The sequence below is a fragment of the Salvelinus sp. IW2-2015 genome, linkage group LG27, assembly GCF_002910315.2.
Source record: "Salvelinus sp. IW2-2015 linkage group LG27, ASM291031v2, whole genome shotgun sequence".
In the NCBI taxonomy this organism is placed as follows: Eukaryota; Metazoa; Chordata; class Actinopteri; order Salmoniformes; family Salmonidae; genus Salvelinus; species Salvelinus sp. IW2-2015.
The window spans coordinates 18721960-18745563 of NC_036867.1; the positions used below are offsets into that span (position 1 = coordinate 18721960).

Here is a 23604-nt window from a genome sequence, read left to right on the forward strand (position 1 = left end):
GTAAACAAATAATAAAATATTGTAAATATTGTAAAAGTCCATTAAACCCCCCCCCCCCCAACAAAAGAACAATGAAGAAACAGGGCCCCAAATGAACAGCTATAGTAGAACTCATTTCTCTACTCTCTTAATGACTGTCCATCTTCAGTGTGTACGATCGGGAAAGGCGACACTGTGAAAGGCTGACTAAATATTGAGAATGCAAATGTGTTGGGTGGATGTGCACTGAGTGTCCACGCTGAGCACAGCTGAGCCCAAGACAAAATCAATACGAGCCGGCCAACCAGCCAGCCGCTAAACATGGAGGAATGGAAGGAATAGGTCACACAATAAACCCGTTAGTCATAGGTCATAGCCAATACAACTCTTACTGGAATATCAAGGCTTCACCAGAAATGTAGACTTCTAGATACATTTGACTGGCCTTGTTAAATCCAGGCTGAGTGCAGCAGTCAGGCTGGTTTTACGAGGCTAACATTTGACTGGCAATTGTTTATTCTATTTCCTCGAAGTCTTAAATTACAAACAAACCACAAAAAAATAGTTTCCCGTAATACAGAATCAAATGAAGGGTAATCTCGCAATTGGGTGACAGAAATGTTACAGACTTTTACATAGCCATATATAATGTTGATAACCAGCCTTACGTCACAACCTATCTCTATCATGAACAAACACACATTCTACAACCAGCTGTCACAAGTGTGACAAAAAACAAACAACAACCAGATATTCCCTTAAAATCAACTCATTCAATAGACAGCGACTAAGTGTCACTGCAGACCAATCAGAATAAGGCTAGTGTCAGGGACCGGGACCAGGGCGCATGCTCTACCAGTAGAGCACTCAGCCGCTGCACTGTGATTGGCTGAGGCCGAGGAGGCTCCTCTCACCTGATAGGTTGAAGTTGCATCAGCACTGGTGTCAGTCCCCAGGCTGGCTAGTTTCTCCTTCATTTGGAGGTGGGAGCGGTGGCGCAGGCAGAAGAGCCAGCCAGATGCTGCCAGCGCCCCCATGATCAGGACCATGAAGATGACGGTCAAGACCAGGAACTGACCAGACTCCAGACGACTCTCCGTGACCACCGGGATCTGCCTCAAGCTTCCCTTCTGGGAGAGAGAAAAGGGGATGAGAAAACGGCCTATATATCCAGGTTACGGCAGTGTTTGTGCAGTGCAGTATTTTCATCATATATTTGGAGAAACAAGGGTGTCATATACACACACATAGCAATGACAAAATGTACAAATACTGAAATTGACATCTGTTGGCAAATGGAAAAGCATAACTTCCATGTTAGAAAATCCCAAAACAAGGGATTTTTGTAATTTGTTTTACAGAAATATGGAGACAAATTAACACAGTATTTCCCTCCCTGTCTATCCCAGCCACGCCCACTCATCCCCATCCTGATTCACTCCCTGCCCAGCCTACTCATTACCTTGCACTAATAGTAGTATTATAATGTGCATTCAAACTCGCTCAAGTCCTATTACTCTCTTCTGTCCAGCCTACACACTATAGACATTTAGGGCCCATTTTGTTCTGGCATGGGGAGACCTGCCTTTGTGCAGCTACAGGAGATTTGGACAGTAAAAGCTTGTCACTAATTAGCCTTCCAGCTTTGAGTTTGGCTGGATTAGGGCCCTGGCCAAGGCCCCTGAAGTAATTGCTAGGATGGCCTGAAAGGGGATCTCAGATTGGGTCTACCCAGCAGAAGCCCACCAGAATGAACCTTTCAGAGACATTGTTAACCCCCTCCCTGGAGCTAAGCCAAGGAGAATAGCATGGTATTGGCATGGCATTGTCTCACAGGCCCCTGTGAGGCTGCCAGGCTGGGTAGCCTATCCCTGGGTCCCAGTAAGTGCATGGAACACTGTGAAGATTTTAGCACCATTTAATAGGTGAACCCAGGTAGCCTAGTGGTTAGTGTTGGGCCAGTAACCAAAAGGTTGCTGGATCGAATCCCTGAGCTGACAAGGTCAAAATATGTTGTTCTGCCCCTGATCAGAAGGCTGTTAACCCACTGTTCCCCGGGCACCATGGATGTTGACTAAGGCAGCCCGCCGCATCTCTCTGATTCAGAGGGGTTGGGTTAAATGCGGAAGACACATTTCACTTGAATGCATTCAGTCGTACAACTGACTAGGTATCCCCCTTTCCCAAATGGACTAGTGGCCCAGAAGGGTTTTCAACTTCAATCAAACTAAAAACACACAACAATCATCAACCGCTGCAACATGGTACTTAGTCGTGGGGTTCAAAAGGGTAAGGTACAAACATAGCTGCATGTATTATATTTTTGTTATAGTCATAACGCACGATCACTTTAACCTTCGGGGACTGCACACATGCTGAGGCCTTTGGTAACACGCTCACACCGATTGCCATGTAGGTCTGATGAGTGTGTGTGACATGCGGCTTCAATCAACAGCCAAGTGGCTTGACAGCAATTGAGAAGTCCTTTAATAAAGCGCGTGGAACATAGACGAGAGAAGCAAAGCCTCGGCTACCTCTGAGCTGTTGCATCAATGCCTTTGGCAGATTGAGTATGAGTGAAAGTATTCAGTATGATAGATAAGGATACATTTACACTGGATTGAAAAAAGCTTAGTCTGAAACTGTGGCTAGCGTCAGTCAGCTACAGCAGTCCTTCCTTCCTCTCTCTCTCTCTCTCTCTCTCTCTTTCTCTCTCTCTCTCCCTCTCTCTCTCTCTCTCTCTCTCTCTATTCAATTTAAAGGATTTATTGGCATGGGAAACATATGTTAACATTGCCAAGGCAAGTGAAGTAGATAATAAGCCAAAGTGAAATAAACAATAAAAATGAACAGTAGACATTACACTTACAGAAATTCCAAAAGAATAAAGACATTTCAAATGTCATATTATGTCTATATACAGTGTTGCAACGATGTGCAAATAGTTAAAGTACAAAAGGGTAAATAAATAAACATAAATATGGGTTGTATTTACAATGGTGTTGGTTCTTCACTGGTTGCCCTTTTCTTGTGGCACCAGGTCAAAAATATTGCTGCTGTGATGATACACTGTGGTATTTCACCCAGTAGATATGGGAGTTTATCAAAATTGGGGTGTTTTTGAATTCTTTGTGGATCTGTGTAATCTGAGGGGAAAATGTGTCTCTAAAATGGTCATTTTGTGGGTAGTGTGTCTACGGCGGCATTTCTCAATAGCAAGGCTATGCTCACTGAGTCTGTACATAGTCAAAGCTTTCCTTAAGTTTGGGTCAGTCACAGTGGTCAGGTATTCTACCGTGTACTCTCTGTTTAGGGCCAAATAGCATTCTAGTTTGTTCATTCTTTCCAATGTGTCAAGTAATTATCTTTTTGTTTTCTCATGATTTGGTTGGGTCTAATTGTGTTGCTGTCCTGGAGCTCTGTGGGGTCTGTTTGTGTTTGTGAACAGAGCCCCAGGACCAGCTTGCTTAGGGGACTTTTCTCCAGGTTAATCTCTCTGTAGGTGATGGCTTTGTTATGGAAGTATTGGGAATCGCTTCCTTTTAGGTGGTTGTAGAATTCAACGGCTCTTTTCTGGATTTTGATAACTAGCGTGTACCGGCCTAATTCTGCACTGCATGCATTATTTGGTGTTTTACGTAGTATACGGAGGATATTTTTGCAGAATTCTACATGCAGAGTCTCAATTTGGTGTTTGTCCCATTTTGGGAATTCTTGGTTAGTGGTTCCCCCCCTCTCTCTTTCTCTCTCAACACCAGTTTAACACTTAAGCAAGCCACATGAAACGGGATTCCATGAAAATAAATGTTTTTAGTTCAAATATGTCAGTGAATCATTATTTTAAAATAGATTAAATGTATTTGTTTGAAAAATAATTAACATAAATTATATTGTGAGACATCTAGTGTTTATTTCATGTTTTGGAGAGAAAAATCACAGCTAGTACTTTTATGACACAACATCGCCTGCCATGTTTCTTTTCTTAAATCATGTTCATATAATTTTGTATTCTCATTGATTCTCACGTGTAAGTAAATACTACACAGATCAATAACTGTGGAAAATACATTTTTGGTATTATAAATATTTTATGACATAATTACAACAATATTATACTGTGTTATTGTCAAAATAATTATTCAGGTATATATAACTTCAAATGATATGAAACAGCTATTACGACAACATAAAGTACCTACAATTCATTTTGTAGGAAGCTGTTGACTGATCCTAGCAAAAAATATTATCTAAATACTCTTCATACCCCTAAATAATGTATTTTTCAAATATAGGCTATCTAAGAGGATAAAGAAAACAAACGAAGAGCATATTCTCTTGAGAGGGAAAGAGAGAGAAGAGTCCTTTTGTTATGCCAGAGAGGAGTTTTTGTGCATTTGTGAGAATTAAATTGGATTTATAAATTACCATTTCATATGGGGAAACGTAAACAGTCAACGATGACAAACATATCTTATTTTTTCAAACAACCATTGATGCAATTACTGCAAAAACATTATGTTAAAAAAATAAAAAAATAAATCACATTGATTTACTTGCAGATCCTCATTTTCATGTATTTCAAAAACATTAAAGTGTATGGACATTGCTTCTAAATAAATAAACATGACGGGATTATGGACAGGTATATTTAGATGTATGAATTGATGAGTGTGTGAATAGAAATATCGATAACAAATTTAAGAAAATCACTTAGGATTTAAAAAAAAGCTCTTATAATCTTATATACTGCTCAAGAATCAGTATTTTTACACAGGATTAGAAGTAAAAAAAATTACACCCATTCTCTCTCTCTCTCGGATTAGCAGACCTAGCTGAAGACAAAGGGCAGATGGATTTCGGTAGCTCTGGTTTATTCAAATGATTGAGAGAAAGGTCACAGTGAGAGAGGCCAGAGGGGAATCCGGCTATCCATTCACACTGTGATCACAATACATTCGGGCAGTTGAAGGTACCCCCCTCGCGCACACACGCACACTAACACACCACCACCAAATCCCAAATCCTTGTTGCATGAAATACAAACATATTCAAGCAGCTAAACACATTTTCCCCCTGACAGATTAGAAACAAACCCATTTTAGAATTGTCTCTTTATTTAGATTAAAACAGTAGGCTACATGAAAATGCCTCTAATTGGAATCTGAAATACCAATAATCATCTTTATCTTTAAATATTTGGTAATGAAATAAACGTACATTTAAAAAGAGATAAATGTTTTTGATGGAAGCAACTTCTTCCATCAAATTCAGTCCTTTTTTTCAGTCTGATAATATCAAATCAAACAAGAATTTCTCAATTAGTAATATACAAGAGATTCTCAATGAAAAGTTTAATACACATGTTATTGCTGTCTACAAAAACCTTTGCCCAACTAAATCCATGTGTCTTTTCCTATTTTAATGATAATTAATTATTTGCCATCCAAGTGTAGCCTACTTTAAAACAAAGTAGCCTATCTCAAATCCATTTCAGTTTAGATAATAAACTGACCAAATGAATGCAAAGAAATAACAGCAAACTTTTTATGCAAATATTGATTTGTTCTAACTTGAGTAGGAGATTGATTTGTTTTAACTTGAGGGTAACCACTAGCTAATAGAAGACACTGATCTTCTCCAAAACTCAATGCGCTCAGTTAATCAATTAATTCCATTGATATCTGTGGAGTGCGCTTTTTTTGTGAAAACGTATCTTCCCTACAGATGTGCCGCGTGGACACTTGCACCGGTGCTGCTATTCCTCAAATATATGTTCTATATTTTCAACACCTGTTTTAACTTAAGCTAGGTCTAAAACACTTTAGACTACTACCGCACTGATCATCCCTGTCTAAATTTGATCTGGTTTTTATAACCTACAAGTTTCGTTCGATTTCCCCCTCACGATACGAGCATACTTCGGTGACTGGAGCGTCGACAGAGGGCCGAAATCACAGAAAGCACTCAACTCAGGCATGCATTGCACATCAATTGTAATTTAAGCAATTCTATAAAAAAAAGCTAAATATGCATTTAAAAAAATAATATCTAAAGAAATTGCTCATAAAAACGATAGCCTATACATTGATGCCTTCCACACAAGTTCTCCACACCGCATTAGTTGTAGCGGCACGTTGAAAACACGGCCAAGATAGGTTAGAACACATGCTGGAAAATAGTTACCTAAATTCATGTTGATGCGCAAGTCAGACGGTTTGCAATAAATAGGAGATATGTCTTGTATTCCAGAGAGCAGGTTCGGCAAAACGCAGCTCCAGTAGTGTGAGTGGCCGGCGTAATGACCAGCCTCCCACTCATTCCTCTCCTCCTCAAAAGTTACCAGCGTCCCATGCGCCTCCCGCGCCAACAAAAGACTGCGGCTACCAATGCTCGAGCACGAAGATTGAGAAGAAAAGGGAAAAAAAGAGAAAATAAAGAGGAGGAGAACGAACGAGGGGATATGCCCGCCTGATTTTCAGAGTCTTGCAAGAATCTGCAGAAGCCTATAGTGAGTCCTTTCAGCGTCTCTATACCCAATGAAAGAAGGGGAGACAGGTTTTTAAAAATACTTCTAGATCATATAGTGCACGGCTGAGCCCCTCCTTATATTCAGCTGCTAAGAAGTCCCTGTCTGTTGCACATGTCATATCCACGTTGCTATAGAGATGGCTCCACATGTTGTCGACAGTGAATGCTCAAAGAGGGATGGTTGGCTAATAAGCTTGTGGGCTGAGGCGGGATATGAATGGACATCGGGTTAGTCACTCATTTGTTAAGCTACTTGGGGTCTCTGTGTTCTGTGTGAATTGCGGTTTTCTGGGACTCTCCAGTCCACCCATTTCCCTGCTCTCACTCTCCCAAATACAGTAATAGCCCGAATGAAAGTATGCTTTACAGAAAGAGGGGGTGGGGTGTCCATCCGTTGTGACTTCACAACCTTACTGTGAATGTAAATTAGGAAGAGGTAGGCTGTATTTTTGTATGGTGATTTTTAGTGCCTCAAAATACTGTAGAAAACAGGATAGACTGAACAACAAATTCAGTGTAGACCTATCTGAGCCAAACATGAGTTGATAGCCTATGTAAGAAAATGCTGATCAATTAAGAAAAAAATAGGGGAAAAGTACAAAAGTTTTACAAACAAAATCCCACTAAAACTCCCAATTAGTTATTAGACAGAAGAAGAAACAATTCCAGTGGACAGCAACAGCTGCACCAAGCAGGGAGAGGAGGATTATGGAGAGAAAAGGAAGGAGAAAGGGAAAGGGGGCGGTAAAGTGGGGAGGGCTGGGGGTTCCTGTCAAATGCAGATGACAAGTCTTTGGGGGGGGGGGGCTCTCCAGTTAAAAAAAACATCTATTCAGAGCGCCCCCCCCTCTTCTCCATTGTCCCAGTGTGTGACAGCTGGAGTTGTCAGTGTGAACAGGGGGACAAAAAAATGAAGGCTGAAAGAAGCAATGGCGGGGTTCAAGCTGTGGGCCCACTGTGCCACCATCAGGACAAATTGGACACATCGCCCTAGGATAAGCTACTTCTGTAATCCTTACCATGCTTGCCAAATATCAGAACTCAACATCAGTCAGATCATGCAATATGCCTTTGATGTATTTTGGAATATTTGTAAGGATGTTGACTACTTTAAATTCCTTCTTCTCCAGAACCGCTGGACCAATCTGCACCATATTTGGTACACAGCATCTACGTACCCATGTTTTTAAATGCAACGTTTTCCAGGACTCTAGCTCAAACAATATGGCCGCGATGAGTCAATGAGCTTGCTTGAATGGTGTTTCCTGTCAAACAGTGCCACCATGCGGCCAAACTAAACCATACTTTACAGGTTAACTAGACTCACATCCCTGAGTATGTGTGCCAAATTTCATTACTCTAAATCAAACAGATCATTATATATAATTCATAACTCACTGGCTACATATTTAGTAATCATCCATAATGTATTTTGTAGACCCGTTTAAAAAACACTTTTAATTATATACCAACTAACTGTTTTGTTATAGAGTTCATCCCTGGCTAGGGTAAAGTGGTGCGTGAAACCCTGGCTTAAGCTGTGGAAAATAAGTCTCCCAGCCAGACCAAGCCTGGTGTATAATCATGCGTATCCTATTCACCACTGAACTGGAAGGACCTCCTGTGTCCACTAACAATCTAAAGCCTTTCCCGAGATATACACTATTCCCTCTTATTTAAAATGAATGGTTCAGTAGACATCCACCCCTCACCACTTACCCTACCAGACCTGGGTTTAAATAGTATTTTAAATATTTAAAATACTTTGAGCATTTGTTCTAGCCTGCCTGGAGTGCCGGAGTTTGTGGATGTCTGAATATACTTTTGGTCCATTAATAAGCTAGCCAAGCTCAAGCACAGATAAAGTATTTTTTATGATTTCAAATAGTATTTGAATCCAGGTCTATACCCTACACACACCCAACCCAACCCCACCCTCATTGCAAGCAAGCAGGAGAAAGCAAATTGACACTGCAAGGAACGTCTAGGAAATGCTTGACAAGCGCCTATCACCAGCAAGCAACACTAATACCTTCTAGGCGAGAGAGTACACTGTAAAAATAAAAGACTCAAAACACAATGATTGTGTAATGAAACCATGAAAAGTAGTGTACCTAAGCTGAGATCTGATGTTTGGAGGGTGTTTGAATGTAAACCCAATGTAAGTGTTTGAATGCAGATAATGTGTTTTAAAACTGAAATGAAGTACTCTGAAATACCCAAAGTGGTTCTTCAACTTAACTATTGATGTTTTTACGAGAGTGTTGTGAAAACACTTTTGGGGGTTTCAGTGCATGTAAAAAGGTAGCATCAAAACACTAAAACTATTTCTCATACAATCAATGGTTTATAAATGCAAATTGTTTATCGCCTAAATATTGATTGATGATAAGAGACCATGGAGAATATTTTTTCGTGTGTAATTCCACCTTAATTATTTCAATGCTTTATTTAGACAGATTGGAAACAGGAGATGCAGTACGATGATACATTTCCTTTGAATTTGACCCACTCAACCACACAGCCAGACGGTAAGAACTTATTCTGGGTAGAATTGAAAATGTCTAGCTGTAACGCACTCGTCTTCCAAAGACCAGGGTTAAATTCCCTGCTCCAACCCTTCAATCTGTCTATCCCTCCTACCTGTATCCCCTCTGTCATTTCATAACTCTCTCAATAAAGTGTCAAAATCTCTTTAAAAACATTTATGTAAGTTGTTTCAATGATTTGTTCATTTCATTTGACCCAAATAAGGTGAGAATATGTTGCTCAAAATGTAAGTATCTTTCACGAGGATAACCAAAAAGAGGGAAAATTGAGTGATCAAACTCATTTGAAGTCTTTGGTTTTAATCACCTTGCATTTCCTATCTTGCCATTTCACTCTGTTTTTATAGGACTGTGGGTAATATATAATTTTTTACTTCATGACACAATGTTGTGCGCATGTTTGAGAAAGAAAAGTACATTTATATATTAGTATTGAGCTTGTTGTGCCATGAGGTATAAATAATAGTTAAGACAACTTGACATTCCATGAGGACAGCACCCATTCCCACATTCATGATTGTCAATGGAAGAGGCAAGGGCAGATTCCTCAATTCTTGCAGTTCAGCCTTGAGTTAGTGTTGGTGGTTTGAACACCGTGTCTGACAATGCCTGCCAAAACGGTATAAAATGGCAAATGATCAAATACATTCCAAAAAATGTTAAACATCAACACTTCAGAAAAAAATCATCTGATTCTGTACTAGACAGGATTCAGAATACAGTGTCATAATGGTGTTTGGAAGCTTTGGAGAGACGAAACGACGCCAAAAGAGAAGGTATCTAATTCTGCACTAAACAAGACTCGAAATAAAAATAGTGTTTTCAATATTTTCTGTTAGTTCTCCCAGTCCCTGGCAAGTTGTTGCTCAACACTTAATTAAATGGTGGTACAACACACCGTGTAATGTTTCAAAACATCTCATTATGATGTGTTTCAATTCTCCAGCAAAGTTAGGGTTTTGTCTCCTTCAAGTTAGTGGCTCAGTTGCCATTCGTTTTGGTGTTACAAACCACCTCATTTGAACAGTGTAGAAGAGAAGAGTAGAGAAGAGAAGAAAGAGTGACTCTAACTCCAACGGGTATTTTTTTCCACGCAGAAACTCACATAAACAATGGCCACATTTCACACATTACAACCATTACACGATTACCATTTTACGACTTGTGTAACATCTTGTGCATGCAGGACCCATGGTTATAGAACTCAGAGGAGCTTGTCCCAGATAGAAAATAAGCCTTGAAGTCACGGGTCGCGTCCAAAATGGCACCCTATTCCCTATGTAGTGCACTACCTTTGACCAGGGCCCAGGTCAAAAGTAGTGCACTACATAGGGAATAAAGTGCCATTTTGGGGACGCATCCCATGGTGGCTAGGCAGAGTATCTCCAAACCCAGTGGAATGTGTACTCTTACATGTGCAGTAGTTGTATGATATGGCCACAACACATCAAACAAAAGCATTTCAATCAATCAAATAGCAAATGACAGTAGACATTTTCCGGAAGACATTCTGCGACTGCACACCCTTGCAGCAAGTTCAACAGCCCTATCTGTACACTTTACAGCTGTCCCACTGTTTGCCTCCATGACACATTTCACATTTCTAATAAAAAGCTGAAACAGTAAAGACAATGTTTGCACAGGGGCAGAAAGTACAATGTACTTCACAATGTCAGGGAGAGAGGAGAAAGAATGTTAAACAAATGTCAGAATCAAGTGTACCAGGGCATTGAAATACAGAGCCCACACAGCCATGACAGTATGTGTGTATGCATTTATGTGTGTGTGTGTATGTGTGTGTGTGTGTGTGTGTGTGTGTGTGTGTGTGTGTGTGTGTGTGTGTGTGTGTNTGTGTGTGTGTGTGTGTGTGTGTGTGTGTATGTGGGCGTGCGTACGTTTGTGTGCATGCACGTAACCATGTGTGTGTGTGTGTGTGTGTATGCATGTGTGTGTGTATGTCCACAGGCCATACAGCAGAGACTCCTCAGGTATTGTAATATATTTGAGTAAACAGGATATAAAAGGCAAGGGAGCAGCAGAAGGAGGAAGGGCTGATGAAAGGCCTGGTGAAAGTGTGGTCCACATACAATCCCTGGTATAATGAGATCAGATTATCCTAATGCACCACACACTGCCTCCGCACTTGCCTGCTACTCGCTCGCTACCTGGCCATGTACGAGAGACAAACCATTCAAATGTATTACACACTCACAGATAAATGTGCATACATGTGTACTAACACCAAAGCAGTACAATGGTCTTGGAAATGAGGGATGGGTTTGGGGGGGGGGTTAATTATTAATCCAATATGTGAGCGAGACAGTTGCAGCGGTAGCTGTAGCTACGTTTAGGGGAAGGTGTTGGAGGATTAGGTTTTTCTCTAATGCTGAGAAGATGTTGTGCAAAACACTTAGGGGGTTATTATTATGAGATACTCCAGATGTTATTGTAGTTGCTGCAGGCATTTAACAAGATGTGAGACGAAAGAAAAAAACAGGACATCTCGTCTGGGCTCGACAACTGATGGTTTTCTTATGCGTTGGTGATTGATTCGAAACGAAGACGAAACAGGCTTTTATTAGGGAATTGACCCAAAAAATAATCAAAGTACGGTCGCAGATTTAGAATGTGTTTGATTGCAATAACATCAGTCACAGCTTGGTGAAAATCACAGAACGAGAGACAGAGTAGAACGAGAGATGGAGAGAACACAAACATGGGAAAGGCATCTGGGTGACTCATTTATCCTCTCTGTTTTTTTCTTCTTTCCTCTCGTTTTTCTCAACAAAACAAAAAAAGAGTTGAGGGAGAAGGGAATGTAAAATGTGTGAGCAAGCATCTTTCCTGATGGATAATCAGAAAAAAACGTTCAAAGACGGAAAAAAGGTCCCATTTCTATGTTCCACTTCAAACACCTGAATTGCTCGGTCTCATATTCTCATCCCTTAACTTGGAGACCCGAACCGAAAATGTGTATCAACCCCAAAATGTGTGTCAACCATGTCATTCTGATGTTCTTCTCAGATTAGCTTGTTCAAATAAGCCTTCTCATTCTGTGTGAATCTCAGCCCAACCATCGCCCATGCCAAGTAGTTCAAAGCTGTAAACATGCTGTTGATCAAGGTAAATGCTATGCCTGTCATCTAGCATACATTTAAAGATGGGGTAGCAACCCACACTCAACACATTCACAACAATGTCTGCTAAAAAAAAAGAAAAGAGAAAAGCCTGGTGATATGGTTTTGCTGCTATTATGAAAATGTACCATATCTGGCGAGGAAAAATGGGTTAGGATAGACAATCCTGGGATTTGAGGATGGATGCATGCATATGGTTCAGTTGAATAGATTGTATGCTAGGGATCTCAGATGTGAAATCTTTGGCATATTCCCCCACCCCTTATCTCTACATCTTGCTTTGAATGAACCTCCATGCGTAGTCATTTGTTATGTTAGAGTCTGTGTGTGTGTATGGCGGGTAAGGATATAGCCTATTTATATATATATATATAACACTTGAAAAATGTTTTACAGGTACTGGTTTTAATGGATTCAGTTTATTTTCATGTTCAAAGATGGGATGCGTTGTAAAAGGAGAATACGTGATACTAACTAGTGAGGTGCATGTTTTCCCTCGCCTGCCCTGGACATGTTTTCATCTGGAGGTTGGGTTGGAGGTGCAGACTACTTACAGTCTATAAGTCCATATGGTTTTATGGTCCACACTGTAAAGGGGTTACCATGAATTTGCAGTAGTTTACTGCTCGGTGGCAAGTCAAATTCTGTATTTCATATTACGGTCGTGTAAGAGAAATTTATAGCAGCGGGAAGTGGGAGTGGTCAAAAAATAATAATACATATATAATTTGTTTTTCAACAGGACAATGACCCAAAACATACCTCCAGGCTGTGTAAGGGCTTTTTGACCAAGAAGGAGAGTGATGGAGTGATGCATCAGATGACCTGGCCTCCACAATCACCCGACCTCAACCCAATTGAGATGGTTTGGGATGAGTTGGACCACAGAATGAAGGAAAAGCAGCCAACAAGTGCTCAGCATATGTGGGAACTCCTTCAAGACTGTTGGAAAAGCATTCCAGGTGAAGCTGGTTGCGAGAATGCCAAGCGTGTGCAAAGCTGTCATCAAGGCAAAGGGCGGCTACTTTGAAAAATCTCAAATCTCAAATATATTTTATATATATACTTTTTTGGTTACTATTTGATTCCATATGTGTCATTTCATAGTTTTGATGTCTTCACTATTATTCTACAATGTAGAAAAGAGTAAAATAAATAAAACCCTGGAATGAGTACTGTAGGTGTGTCCAAACTTTAGACTGGTACTGTATATACAGTATGTTATATACACCAAATTAATGCACTATGCCATTATGACTCTAGTATGAGTGGAGAAAAAATTTGGAGACCCCCCCGACAGTCCGTCAAAAAAACTCTGCACCCCCACCCCAAAACATCTTCCATGGACAGGGCTAAATATTCAACCATTAAAAAGTTGGTATTAGTTGGTATGCTGTAATACATAATCACAAATAAATAAAACAAAGTACTGTATTGTTGTATATTTACTGCAGCATACTGTAAATTATTGTGCATTGTGGGAAAACTTAGTAAAAGTGCTGTAACAATTAGTAAAAGTCCTGTAATAATTTCAATCTTACAAGGAACGCATTGAAATATGTTATTGAGCCAAAGACTCTTACCCCGCCCACAACATTTTCCCACAATGCACCATAATTAGTACTGTAAAACACATTTACGGCATTTTACTGTGCATTCTACATTGTTTTATTGTTGAAATTACAGAAAGATCTTAGAGTGTGCCGTAAAACAAATGTACTGTATTTTACTGTGCATTCTACGTAATCTACTGTATACAGTGTACAGTATCATGCTGTTGATTAAAACAGTAAGTTATTTATCATTTGAAATTCAGCAATTCTTTCCACGCCCACAACATTTTCCCACAATGCACCCTAATTTACAGTATGCTGCAGTAAAACGTTTCAGAGGATTTTACTGTTATTAATACAAAAAATTACTGTATATTTAAAATTGTTACGCTACAATGCACTGGTAATCCACTGGTAATCCACTGACATCAACCCTGATTAAACCAATTTTCATTGTTTGATTTAGATGAGGTGGTGGGGGGGCATCGAAATCAAAGTAGATTAATTAATTTTTATAGACTGCTTCTGACACCGGGAACATTTCCATTCTGTTTTCATGTTATGGTTCAAATCCCAGAAAAACGTAAAAAACAATTACTGTAAGTAGCACTTAGAAATGAACAATTAAAGTTAAGTCAACAACCATCAGTGGAGGTGTTCGGATTGTTACCATGTGTCAAGTCAAATTAAGTTTTAATTCCATTCTTCCCAGGGAAAATGGAGAATACTTATTTCGGAAGATGTAATTAGTTTTTTGTGACAGTGTGAGCTCAAATTAAATATCCCATACACTCATTGTAAACCCAAAAGTACAAAATGTAATTTCACAAAGATCACAAAGGAAACGGCATCCAACTATACGTACGTGTGTTAAAATGATTTATTTCTGAGTTTGAGTGATAATTTACTATGAAATAAAAAGATCACTATTGAAAACCAAAAGATCTCTATTGGGGGAGGGGAAGCTGTTCCTAGATCTGTACCTAGGGCAAACTTAATCCGGGAGCGTGTATGACAGCCGAGGGACAAAGATAACATTTCAGAGATATAGAGAACGACTTAGTGAGTGCAAGACAATGTCTCGTCTTCTACTCGTGAGTTGAATATAAACTGAACTAGTTCATCTGTTAACTTTGGGTATAAGACTCAAGGGTTAATGATGACCTGTTGGTGTATGATATGGTTTTAATATTGGGCTACATACTCTGAAAGAACTTCAGCATTGTGTATGTTCAGGCTTCAATGCAGCCAGTTGTATAGGCTGCTACACCCTAACTACTCGCAAACCATTTAGCCAATTCGTTTCATCAGTGAGTGTGTGTCCAGATAGGCTACGTGTGCCACTATTGGGGGTGGTGTTGGGATAGTGCTACACATAAATAAATAATCACAGCAATGGGTGCATAAATTCTCATTAGCGTCTTCATTAAACGCAACTAGCGGGAGTGGACACCTCCCCTTGGCCCTGTCATCTCCATGGCAACGCCTCCCCGATGAAGGTCTGCAGGAGAGGCTGTCGTTTGTGTGTTCATGTATGGTGGTGGGGTTAGTGGGGGGGTAGCTGGACATGTACGGCCCCTTTACCGCCCTATGTCTCCCCCCTCCCCCTGTTCCCTGTGTTCCCCCCATCTCTCTGTAGTGGAAGGGTGGGGCGCGTGGCGAGCAGCCAGGACTCTTGATCCATCCCCCCATCTCACTTGACAGGTGGGAGGGAGCTGCCGTGTGTCTGGACTCAAAGGCAATCACTCTGAGTTCACTGTTTAATTACTGCTTATCTGAAGAGTCCATGCAAATGAAGCAACACCAATCAGCTGGGGAGAAATGGGTCCGTCACCGCGGCCACCACCGAGCCGACAGACAGACACTCTCCCAGCCTGCCTGCCCGCCTTCCCGCTCGCCTTCCCACCCGCCTGCCCGCACTATCTGTGTCTCACGCAGCTTTAAAAGACTAGTTTGCCCTGGAGCCAAAGTAGTGCTGCTCATCTCAACCTCAGTGAATTCATAATGAGGCCCATTCCATGATGTGTTTGTGTGCATGTGCGTAGCTGTAGCGTACCAGCGCGGGTTTGTTTCCCCCACTTCTCGGTGCCCGCCTCTCCAAACACAATGCACATATAGCTAGCTGATCAAAAATTCTGAAGGCAAAATTAATTATGATTTATTTCAGAATTTCTAAGGCACTGTAACATAATCAAACGTTGAGTAGCTCATTATTGTGAATGCATATAATCAATCTTGCCTACTTTCTTTCATAAAGATAATTATACTGTAGGCCCTTTGGAAAGTATGTTGTAATGAATAATATATTTTCTTGCATGTACATGTGTGATGAAATATGATTGCCTGTGTGTGTGTGTGTGTGTGTGTGTGTGTGTGTGTGTGTGTGTGTGTGTGTGTGTGTGTGTATGTGTGTATGATTGTAATTGTGTGTGTTTCTGTTTCTAAATGTTGTGTTTGTATGTTCACGTCTGTGCACAATAGTATATAATTAAAAACAAAACACTTTTTTAAAGTGAGAAGTAGACATTGGTCTGAAGCCAAAAAAGAAATTCAGGAGCACCATAATGCTTACTCCACCCATGCTCTACCAAGGTTTCCTAGCACACAGCTTTGACCTACAACAGTAGCTATGTTGGTCTATTGTACTTCAAACAATGTGTATGTAGGTTGCTTGGGATCCAACCCCTCATAAACAGCTGAATTCATACTCTTCAGTAGAATAATGGACTTTACTGTGTCCTGCTATAAAAAATAATGTATATATACAATTGAAGTCGGAAGTTTACATACACCTTAGCTAAATACATTTAAACTCCGTTTTTCACAAATCATAACAATTAATCCTAGTAAAAATTAGCGCACGCTTTTTCAGTTCTGCCCACAAATGTTCTATAGGATTGAGGTCAGGGCTTTGTGATGGCCACCACAATACCTTGACTTTCTTGTCCTTAAGCCATTTTGCCTCAACTTTGGAAGTATGCTTGAGGTCATTGTACATTTGGAAGACCCATTTGCAACCAAGCTTTAACTTCCTGAATGATGTCTTTAGATGTTGCTTCAATATATCCACATAATTGTCCTTCCTCATGATGCCATCTATTTTGTGAAGCGCACCAGTCCCTCCTGCAGCAAAGCACCCCCACAACATGATGCTGCCACCCCCGTGCTTCACGGTTGGGATGGTGTTCTTCGGCTTGCAAGCCCCCCCCCTTTTTCCTCCAAACATAACGATGGTCATGATGGCCAAACAGTTATATTTTTGTTTCATCAGACCAGAGGACATTTCTCCAAAGAGTACGATCTTTGTCCCCATGTGCAGTTGCAAAATGTAATCTGGCTTTTTTTATGGCAGTTTTGGAGCAGTGGCTTCTTCCTTGCTGAGCAGCCTTTCAGGTTATGGTTATGTTTGGTTATGTTGATATATGTTGATATAGGACTCGTTTTACTGTGGATATAGATACTTTTCTACCTGTTTCCTCCAGCATCATCACAAGGTCCTTTGCTGTTGTTCTGGGATTGATTTGCACTTTTCGCACCAAAGTACGTTCATCTCTAGGAGACAGAACGCGTCTCTTTCCTGAGCGGTATGACGGCTGTGTGGTCCCATGGTGTTTATACTTGCATACTACGTGGTACGTACGTGGTACGTTCAGGCGTTTGGAAATTGCTCCCAAGGATGAACCAGACTTGTGGAGGTCTATATTTTCTTTCTGAGGTCTTGGCTGATTTCTTCTGATTTTCCCATGATGTCAAGCAAAGAGGCTCTGAGTTTGAAGGTTGGCCTTGAAATACATCCACAGGTACACCTCCAATTGACTCAAATGATGTCAATTAGCCTATCAGAAACTTCTAAAGCCATGACATCATTTTCTGGAAATTTCCAAGCTGTTTAAAGGCACAGTCAACTTAGTGTATGTAAACTTCTGACCCACTGGAATTGTGATACAGTGAATTATAAGTGAAATAATCTGTCTGTAAACAATTGTTGGAAAAATTACTCGTATCATGCACAAAGTAGATGTCCTAACCGACTTGCCAAAACTATAGTTTGTTAACAAGAATTTGTGAAGTGGTTGAAAAACGAGATTTAATGACTCCAACCTAAGTGTATGTAAACTTCCGACTTCAACTGTAGATGTCTATGTTTGGTTCACTTTTGGTCCAATCCAGACTGGCCTTGATTTGGCCCAAACATAGACTTGTATGTTTGGTTTCGATTTGGTCTGGTCCGGACTGGACCAAATCTTAACCAATCATAGACAACTATGTTTCCCAAGGACCCAAGGCCGTTCCATGTAACTGACCTATTCCAGAGCTAGCACACCTGATTCAATTAGTCAACTAATCCTCAAGCTCTTGAATAGCTAGTTCAGAGCTAAAGCAAAATTGTGAAACTTCTGGGGGTCCCTGAGGAGTGGTTTGAGATCAATTGCAGTAGAACACAGCAGAGTGCTAGTCTTTTCAACATTAATTCAGAATCGAAAATGAACCTGTTTTAAATGTCTGGAAAATACGTATTTTCAACATCCCCCCAAAATACATAATTTTCAAAGTCAAGAAAAATAGATGTTTTAAATTTCCTGAAATACGTCTTTTCACCTTTCATTCAGAACCTAAAATGAACATAACTTCAACGTTTGGAAAATACGTATTTTAAATGTCAAGGTTCAGATTTGTGGGAATATTGAATTAATGCACCATAAGGTAAGAACTAGACAGATGCTAAGGACAAACAGATGCTCGAACGGCGATGTGTCTGTTTCGTGTTTTGATCTAGCTAAGTTAATTAGCTAGCTAGCTAGCATGTGTACACTCACTGCAATGAACAGCCAATGCGCTACTTGCATGTGCATTGACCAGGGTTTAGATTCAATATTGCAAGACAATTTGTTTTCATCAGCTACAGTGTGTGTTGTGAGAGGTTGGTTTTGGCTGAGGATATGTACTGTAGGCTAGCTAGCAGTGTTTGTGCTGAAACTGACATCTGGCTGCACACGTAGTTATCAGTTTGACTATATCATGCCGGAGTAGCTAGCTAGATGAGCAATACCCATTGCATGTATTATACGTTAGAAGTGTGGCAGTTTCTCAAAGTTTGGTGTTGACTTTAAACTTTACTTTGCTAGCTATGCGTTATGGACTAATGTAACTTAGCTAACTAGGATATATTGTCAACATTGAGTTGTGGTGCACAGCTATGGTATAGTATTGTTGGCGTGTAGCTACTGGCTATAATAGACCCCAAGGATGTTGGCTAGCTTATTTGTTTGTGGTCTGATTTAGTTTACACAGATTACTTCAGACATATGAAAAATCTTCCATAGCAAAATATACCTAGCTAGCTAGCTTCCTTTGCTTGTAGCTTGCTTCTCATCTGACTGGTGTCAGCTAGATAACTACAGCTGCTAGTCTGCTACTAGAAAGCTGCTGCTATTGCGCAGCAACCGAGTCGCTGGTCCCGGTTTAAGATTCAGCTGAAAGGTTTTAGTATGGTCAGAAATGTTACAAAAAGGTAGCACATCATTGGTTCTTAATGGACAGAAATGAGCATGTGAGAGTGACAAATTATAAATGTAATAAAACTGTTGCACTTAAAAATGTTGTCAATCCTAAATGTTTTAAATCCAATGGTCACTTTATGGACGCTTTAGTCTTGTTTTAATCCGACGTCTAGAATTTGACCTACGTAGGTGCAGAAAAGACTGCTGACAACCCCGTTAAAAAATCAGGTACGACGTTCTCGGTAACGGCTGGACGGCTCATGATGAGAGGCGGGGAGTGTGTTGTGTACCTCCAATTAAGTTTATTTGCACATTTTCATAGAGATTGGTGTCACCTTTGCTTAGATATGATGGTAGGGAGATTTAACATTGAGCTTCAACCAATGCCATACTATGGGCTGTCGCCCCACAATAATATATGGATGTTTGTGCACGGTTTGTGTAGGAATAAACTAATGCTCATATTATATACAATATTGGTAACTACAAAATCATCATCCCCTGAAATACAGTAGGTGCCGGTACTCATTTCGGGTGCTGGTAATGTTTATATTTAGGTGCAGGAGCTCAACAATACTTTTGAGCTAAAATTCTATAAGAGGAACAGGAGCTCAAGCAGTAGAAAATGTGAGGTGCCGGTACTCAGCTCCAGTGAGCTCCTGCCCAAGTCAAGCACTGACTATATGTATAGTAAACTGTATGCTGTATGCAGTGTCAGTGTGACAGTATTTCCTTGTTCCCAGTGTTTGTGTGTGTCTGTGTACATACTGTATGTGTGTGGTAATGTGTACATTATATTTCCTGCACACTGCTCAGCAGACCAGTATAGGGGTAAGGGGTACATACCGTTCATTCGGAAAGCATTCAGACCCCTTCCCTTTTTCCACATTTTGTTACGTTACAGCCTTATTCTAAAATGAATTAAATAAAACAATTTCCTCACCAATCTACACACAATACCCCATAATGACAAAGTGAAAACAGAAATACCTTATTTACATAAGTATTCAGACCGTTTGCTATGAGACTTGAACCATCCAAACCATCCATTGCTCTTTACCTTCACGGAAATAAAGCAAGTTACATCCCCTATAGCTCCCATAAACACAAACACTTCACTGATTCGTTAAAATGTCTCTCTTATCAACCTCTCTCTAATCAGTTTTTTTAACAGGGGGAAATGAAGGTAAAAGGGACATTTTGTCTAAAAGTCATGACGGGTTAAAAGCTTGACATGGAGAGTTGCTTTTTCCTGGGGTAATTGTGCTTGGCATTTGAATGCAAAATGTCATGTCAAAGATGGAGCAGCGAAAGGCCAATGTGGAATGTGTAGGCAGCAAACACACATACCTCTTCTACTATATGTAGGAGGTATAACATAATGCCTGAATAACTACCAACTGTATTTACTATAGAATGAGTCACAGTTAGTGTCCAATCTACTTTCAAAGACAGAGAAAGAACTTGGAACATTACCCTTTTACTGCAGTGGGCTAAATCAGGGTCACACAGAGTGATTCTTGGTAGTCTTAAACAAATCTACTTTGAAACAAAAGTATACACCTCACACACATGGTTATGGGCTTTAAAAAAGAAGACACCTGTACCATGTCAGATATAGAGTTGAAATGTATTACATTTTGCATCCCAATATTACACTTTATATACATCACAGAAGCCTGAAATATAACAAGACTGTTTGACATAGAAAAACTGGATTTTCATCAGTTTAAAAAATCTATATCTTTATTAATGATTAAATAATGAAAAATATACATTCCACCCATGAGGCCAAAGAAGACACATTTGGTCATTAATTGCAGGAAAGAGCTCCCACAACCTGTTATAGAAGTCATTGATAAACACCAATCATGCTCTATTGGCACCTGCAGGGTTGACACAATGTACTTTTATAATGCTTCATCACTGAAGGTGTACATTTTCCGCTAATGATAAACAAAGTCAAAGTCATAACGTAAAGGGACATTAAAACTCTTACAGCAAGGCATGCCCTTCTAATGTGACAGGAACCAGCAACTATTGCGAAATAAAAAATTACAGTCAATTAAAGTCAATAAAAGGCAGGATAGGACAGATGATAACATTTAATTTACTGTGAGGGAAGTGGTTTCTGTACAATACACTACAGTACACTGTCTGAGCAACAAATCAATTTACTTCCTTATTAGACCTATTTAAAATGCATTCATCTACGAGAAAGAAAAAAGATCAAGATTAATATGTATATTCAATTTATATATCTTTTTTTGCCACAAGCAACATGAGGAACCCAACCAGGAAACTGTAAATCAATAGCGAACAAATGGATTAAGACTCTTCGCTCATTACAGTAACGGTCTCCTTTGTACTTTATGATGATATATTATGTATGTATTGATTAACGTAAAATACATTCACTTTGTGTTTAATATGTTTTATGTTATTGCAATGTAATTGTGTTTTCCTTTGCCTTTTAGTCTGTCATTGATTCATCAAAAGTACAATAGTTTTCCGCCTCTAGTCCAGAAACGGACTGGCCATAGGGCAAATGCCAGATTGGCTGGTCGATCTTTAGCCCAGTGGCCCTGTCAAATTTGTGTTGCTCTTGTATTGTGCAGAAATACCATTATTTGACTAATAATGGGGGCCTCTACGTAAAAATGGGTCAGTGTCGGGGCCTCAAAAAACAAAATGGGCCAGTGCCTGCACCGATTTGTGGTCCCAGTCCGTTCCTGCTCTAGTATAGAATTTAAATAAATAGTCTAGTATACCTCTGTTGCTGGAAATGTACAGCAACATTTGAACAGTTAGCTACTGTAATTCTATGTCACAGTACAGTACCGTAAAGAGCAATGTATTACAGGGGCTCAATGGCATTCCGCTACACTGCTGTAGAATTTCAGCAATTGCTGTATTAAAGTACTGTATTACCTGCCCTACTGTATATTTACAGCAGCATACTGTGAATTATGGTGCATTGTGGAAAATGTTGTGGGCGGCAAAATAATCGCTGGCTCATTAACATATTGTGAAGTGTGCCTTGTAATAAGCTATATTTGTTGCACCCATTAGTGAGAATGCTGTACCCCATAGAATACATTACTGTTTTAGATGTTTTTTTTTGTGCAAATCTACACTAATTTACTGGCTACTGTGCAGCCAATAATTTACTGTAATTCATTACCACCCCCACATAATACAGCGCCATACTGTAATTTTAGAGTGCCAAAAGCCTTTTGTGGGTGCATGGTACTGTTGTGTCCAATTAACACATTTTGAGGCGTATACTTGTTGCGCCTGTTAGTGAGATTGCTGTACCAATTCAATGTACACTCAGCGGCCAGTTTATCAAACAGCCTGTTCCATCTCATCCCAAAGATGCTCTATTGGGTTGAGGTCTGGGGACTACGCAGGCCTCTCAAGTAAACTGAACCTGCTGTCAGTCAATGTTTTTGACTGACAGTGTTTTTCCAATCCTAAATTATCCACTGTTGGTGATCGCGTGCCCACTGGTGCCATTTCTTCTTGTTTTTAGCTGATAGGAGTGGAACCTGGTATGGTTGTCATGAAAAGCAAAGCAGGGCGGCCGTTTCTGAGATACTGAACTCGGCGCTCCTGGCACCGTCAATCATACCACGCTCAAAGTTGCTTAAGGTCACTCGATTTGCCCATTCTAACATTCAATCGAACAGTAACTGAATGCCTCGATGCCTGTCTGCCTGCTTTATATAGCAAGCCATGGCCACGTGACTCACTGTCTGTAGGAGCGATCTAGTTTCATGAACGGGGTGGTGTACCTAACAAACTGGCCTGTGAGTGTATATAGGGGACAGATTAGAGTGGCAGCAAGTCTGAAACCTTTAACGGTGAGTGTTTAGCCATGTCCTTTTGATCTGTAGTCACTGCCAGTTTATAAGCCTTTGTTAAGGCTTCTACAAGTGCAAGTGATATAAAAGACAAAATATTCATTGGTATGCTGTAATATATAATTACATATTCACTGTTAGCAATTGCTGTAATTTTATTAAGATACAATTTAACAATAAAGTACTGTATTGCTGTTTTGCTGTATATTTACTGCAGCATTCTGTAAATGATGGTGCAGTGTGGACAAATGTTGTGGGAGGGAAAAGAATCACTGGGTCATTAACATATTTAGAGGCATGCCTTGTAAGTGGCTATTGTTACCACCATTAGTGAGAATGCTGTACCAATTTAACTGATACGTGGAAGTAGTGCCCTAACAATTTAATGTATATACGGAACAGATCAGAGGTCTTAAACCTTTAATGGGTGAATAGTTTGCCATGTGTTTTGCCCTGTAATCACAGCCAGTTTAGAAGTCTTTGTTAAAGGC

The 23604-nt window shown here is 40.0% G+C and overlaps 1 protein-coding gene across 3 annotated transcripts in view; it reads right to left on the reverse strand.

Annotated features, from left to right (window-relative positions):
• The window catches only part of LOC111953520 (receptor-type tyrosine-protein phosphatase N2-like), a 251504-nt gene that overhangs the window by 40083 nt on the left and 187817 nt on the right, over window positions 1–23604 (reverse strand). For all 3 annotated transcript variants that reach the window (XM_023972863.3, XM_023972862.3, XM_070435454.1), the window contains exon 12: window positions 894–1109. In XM_023972863.3, coding sequence (XP_023828631.1) covers window positions 894–1109 — 216 coding nt within the window. The remainder of the gene's footprint in view (window positions 1–893; window positions 1110–23604) is intronic.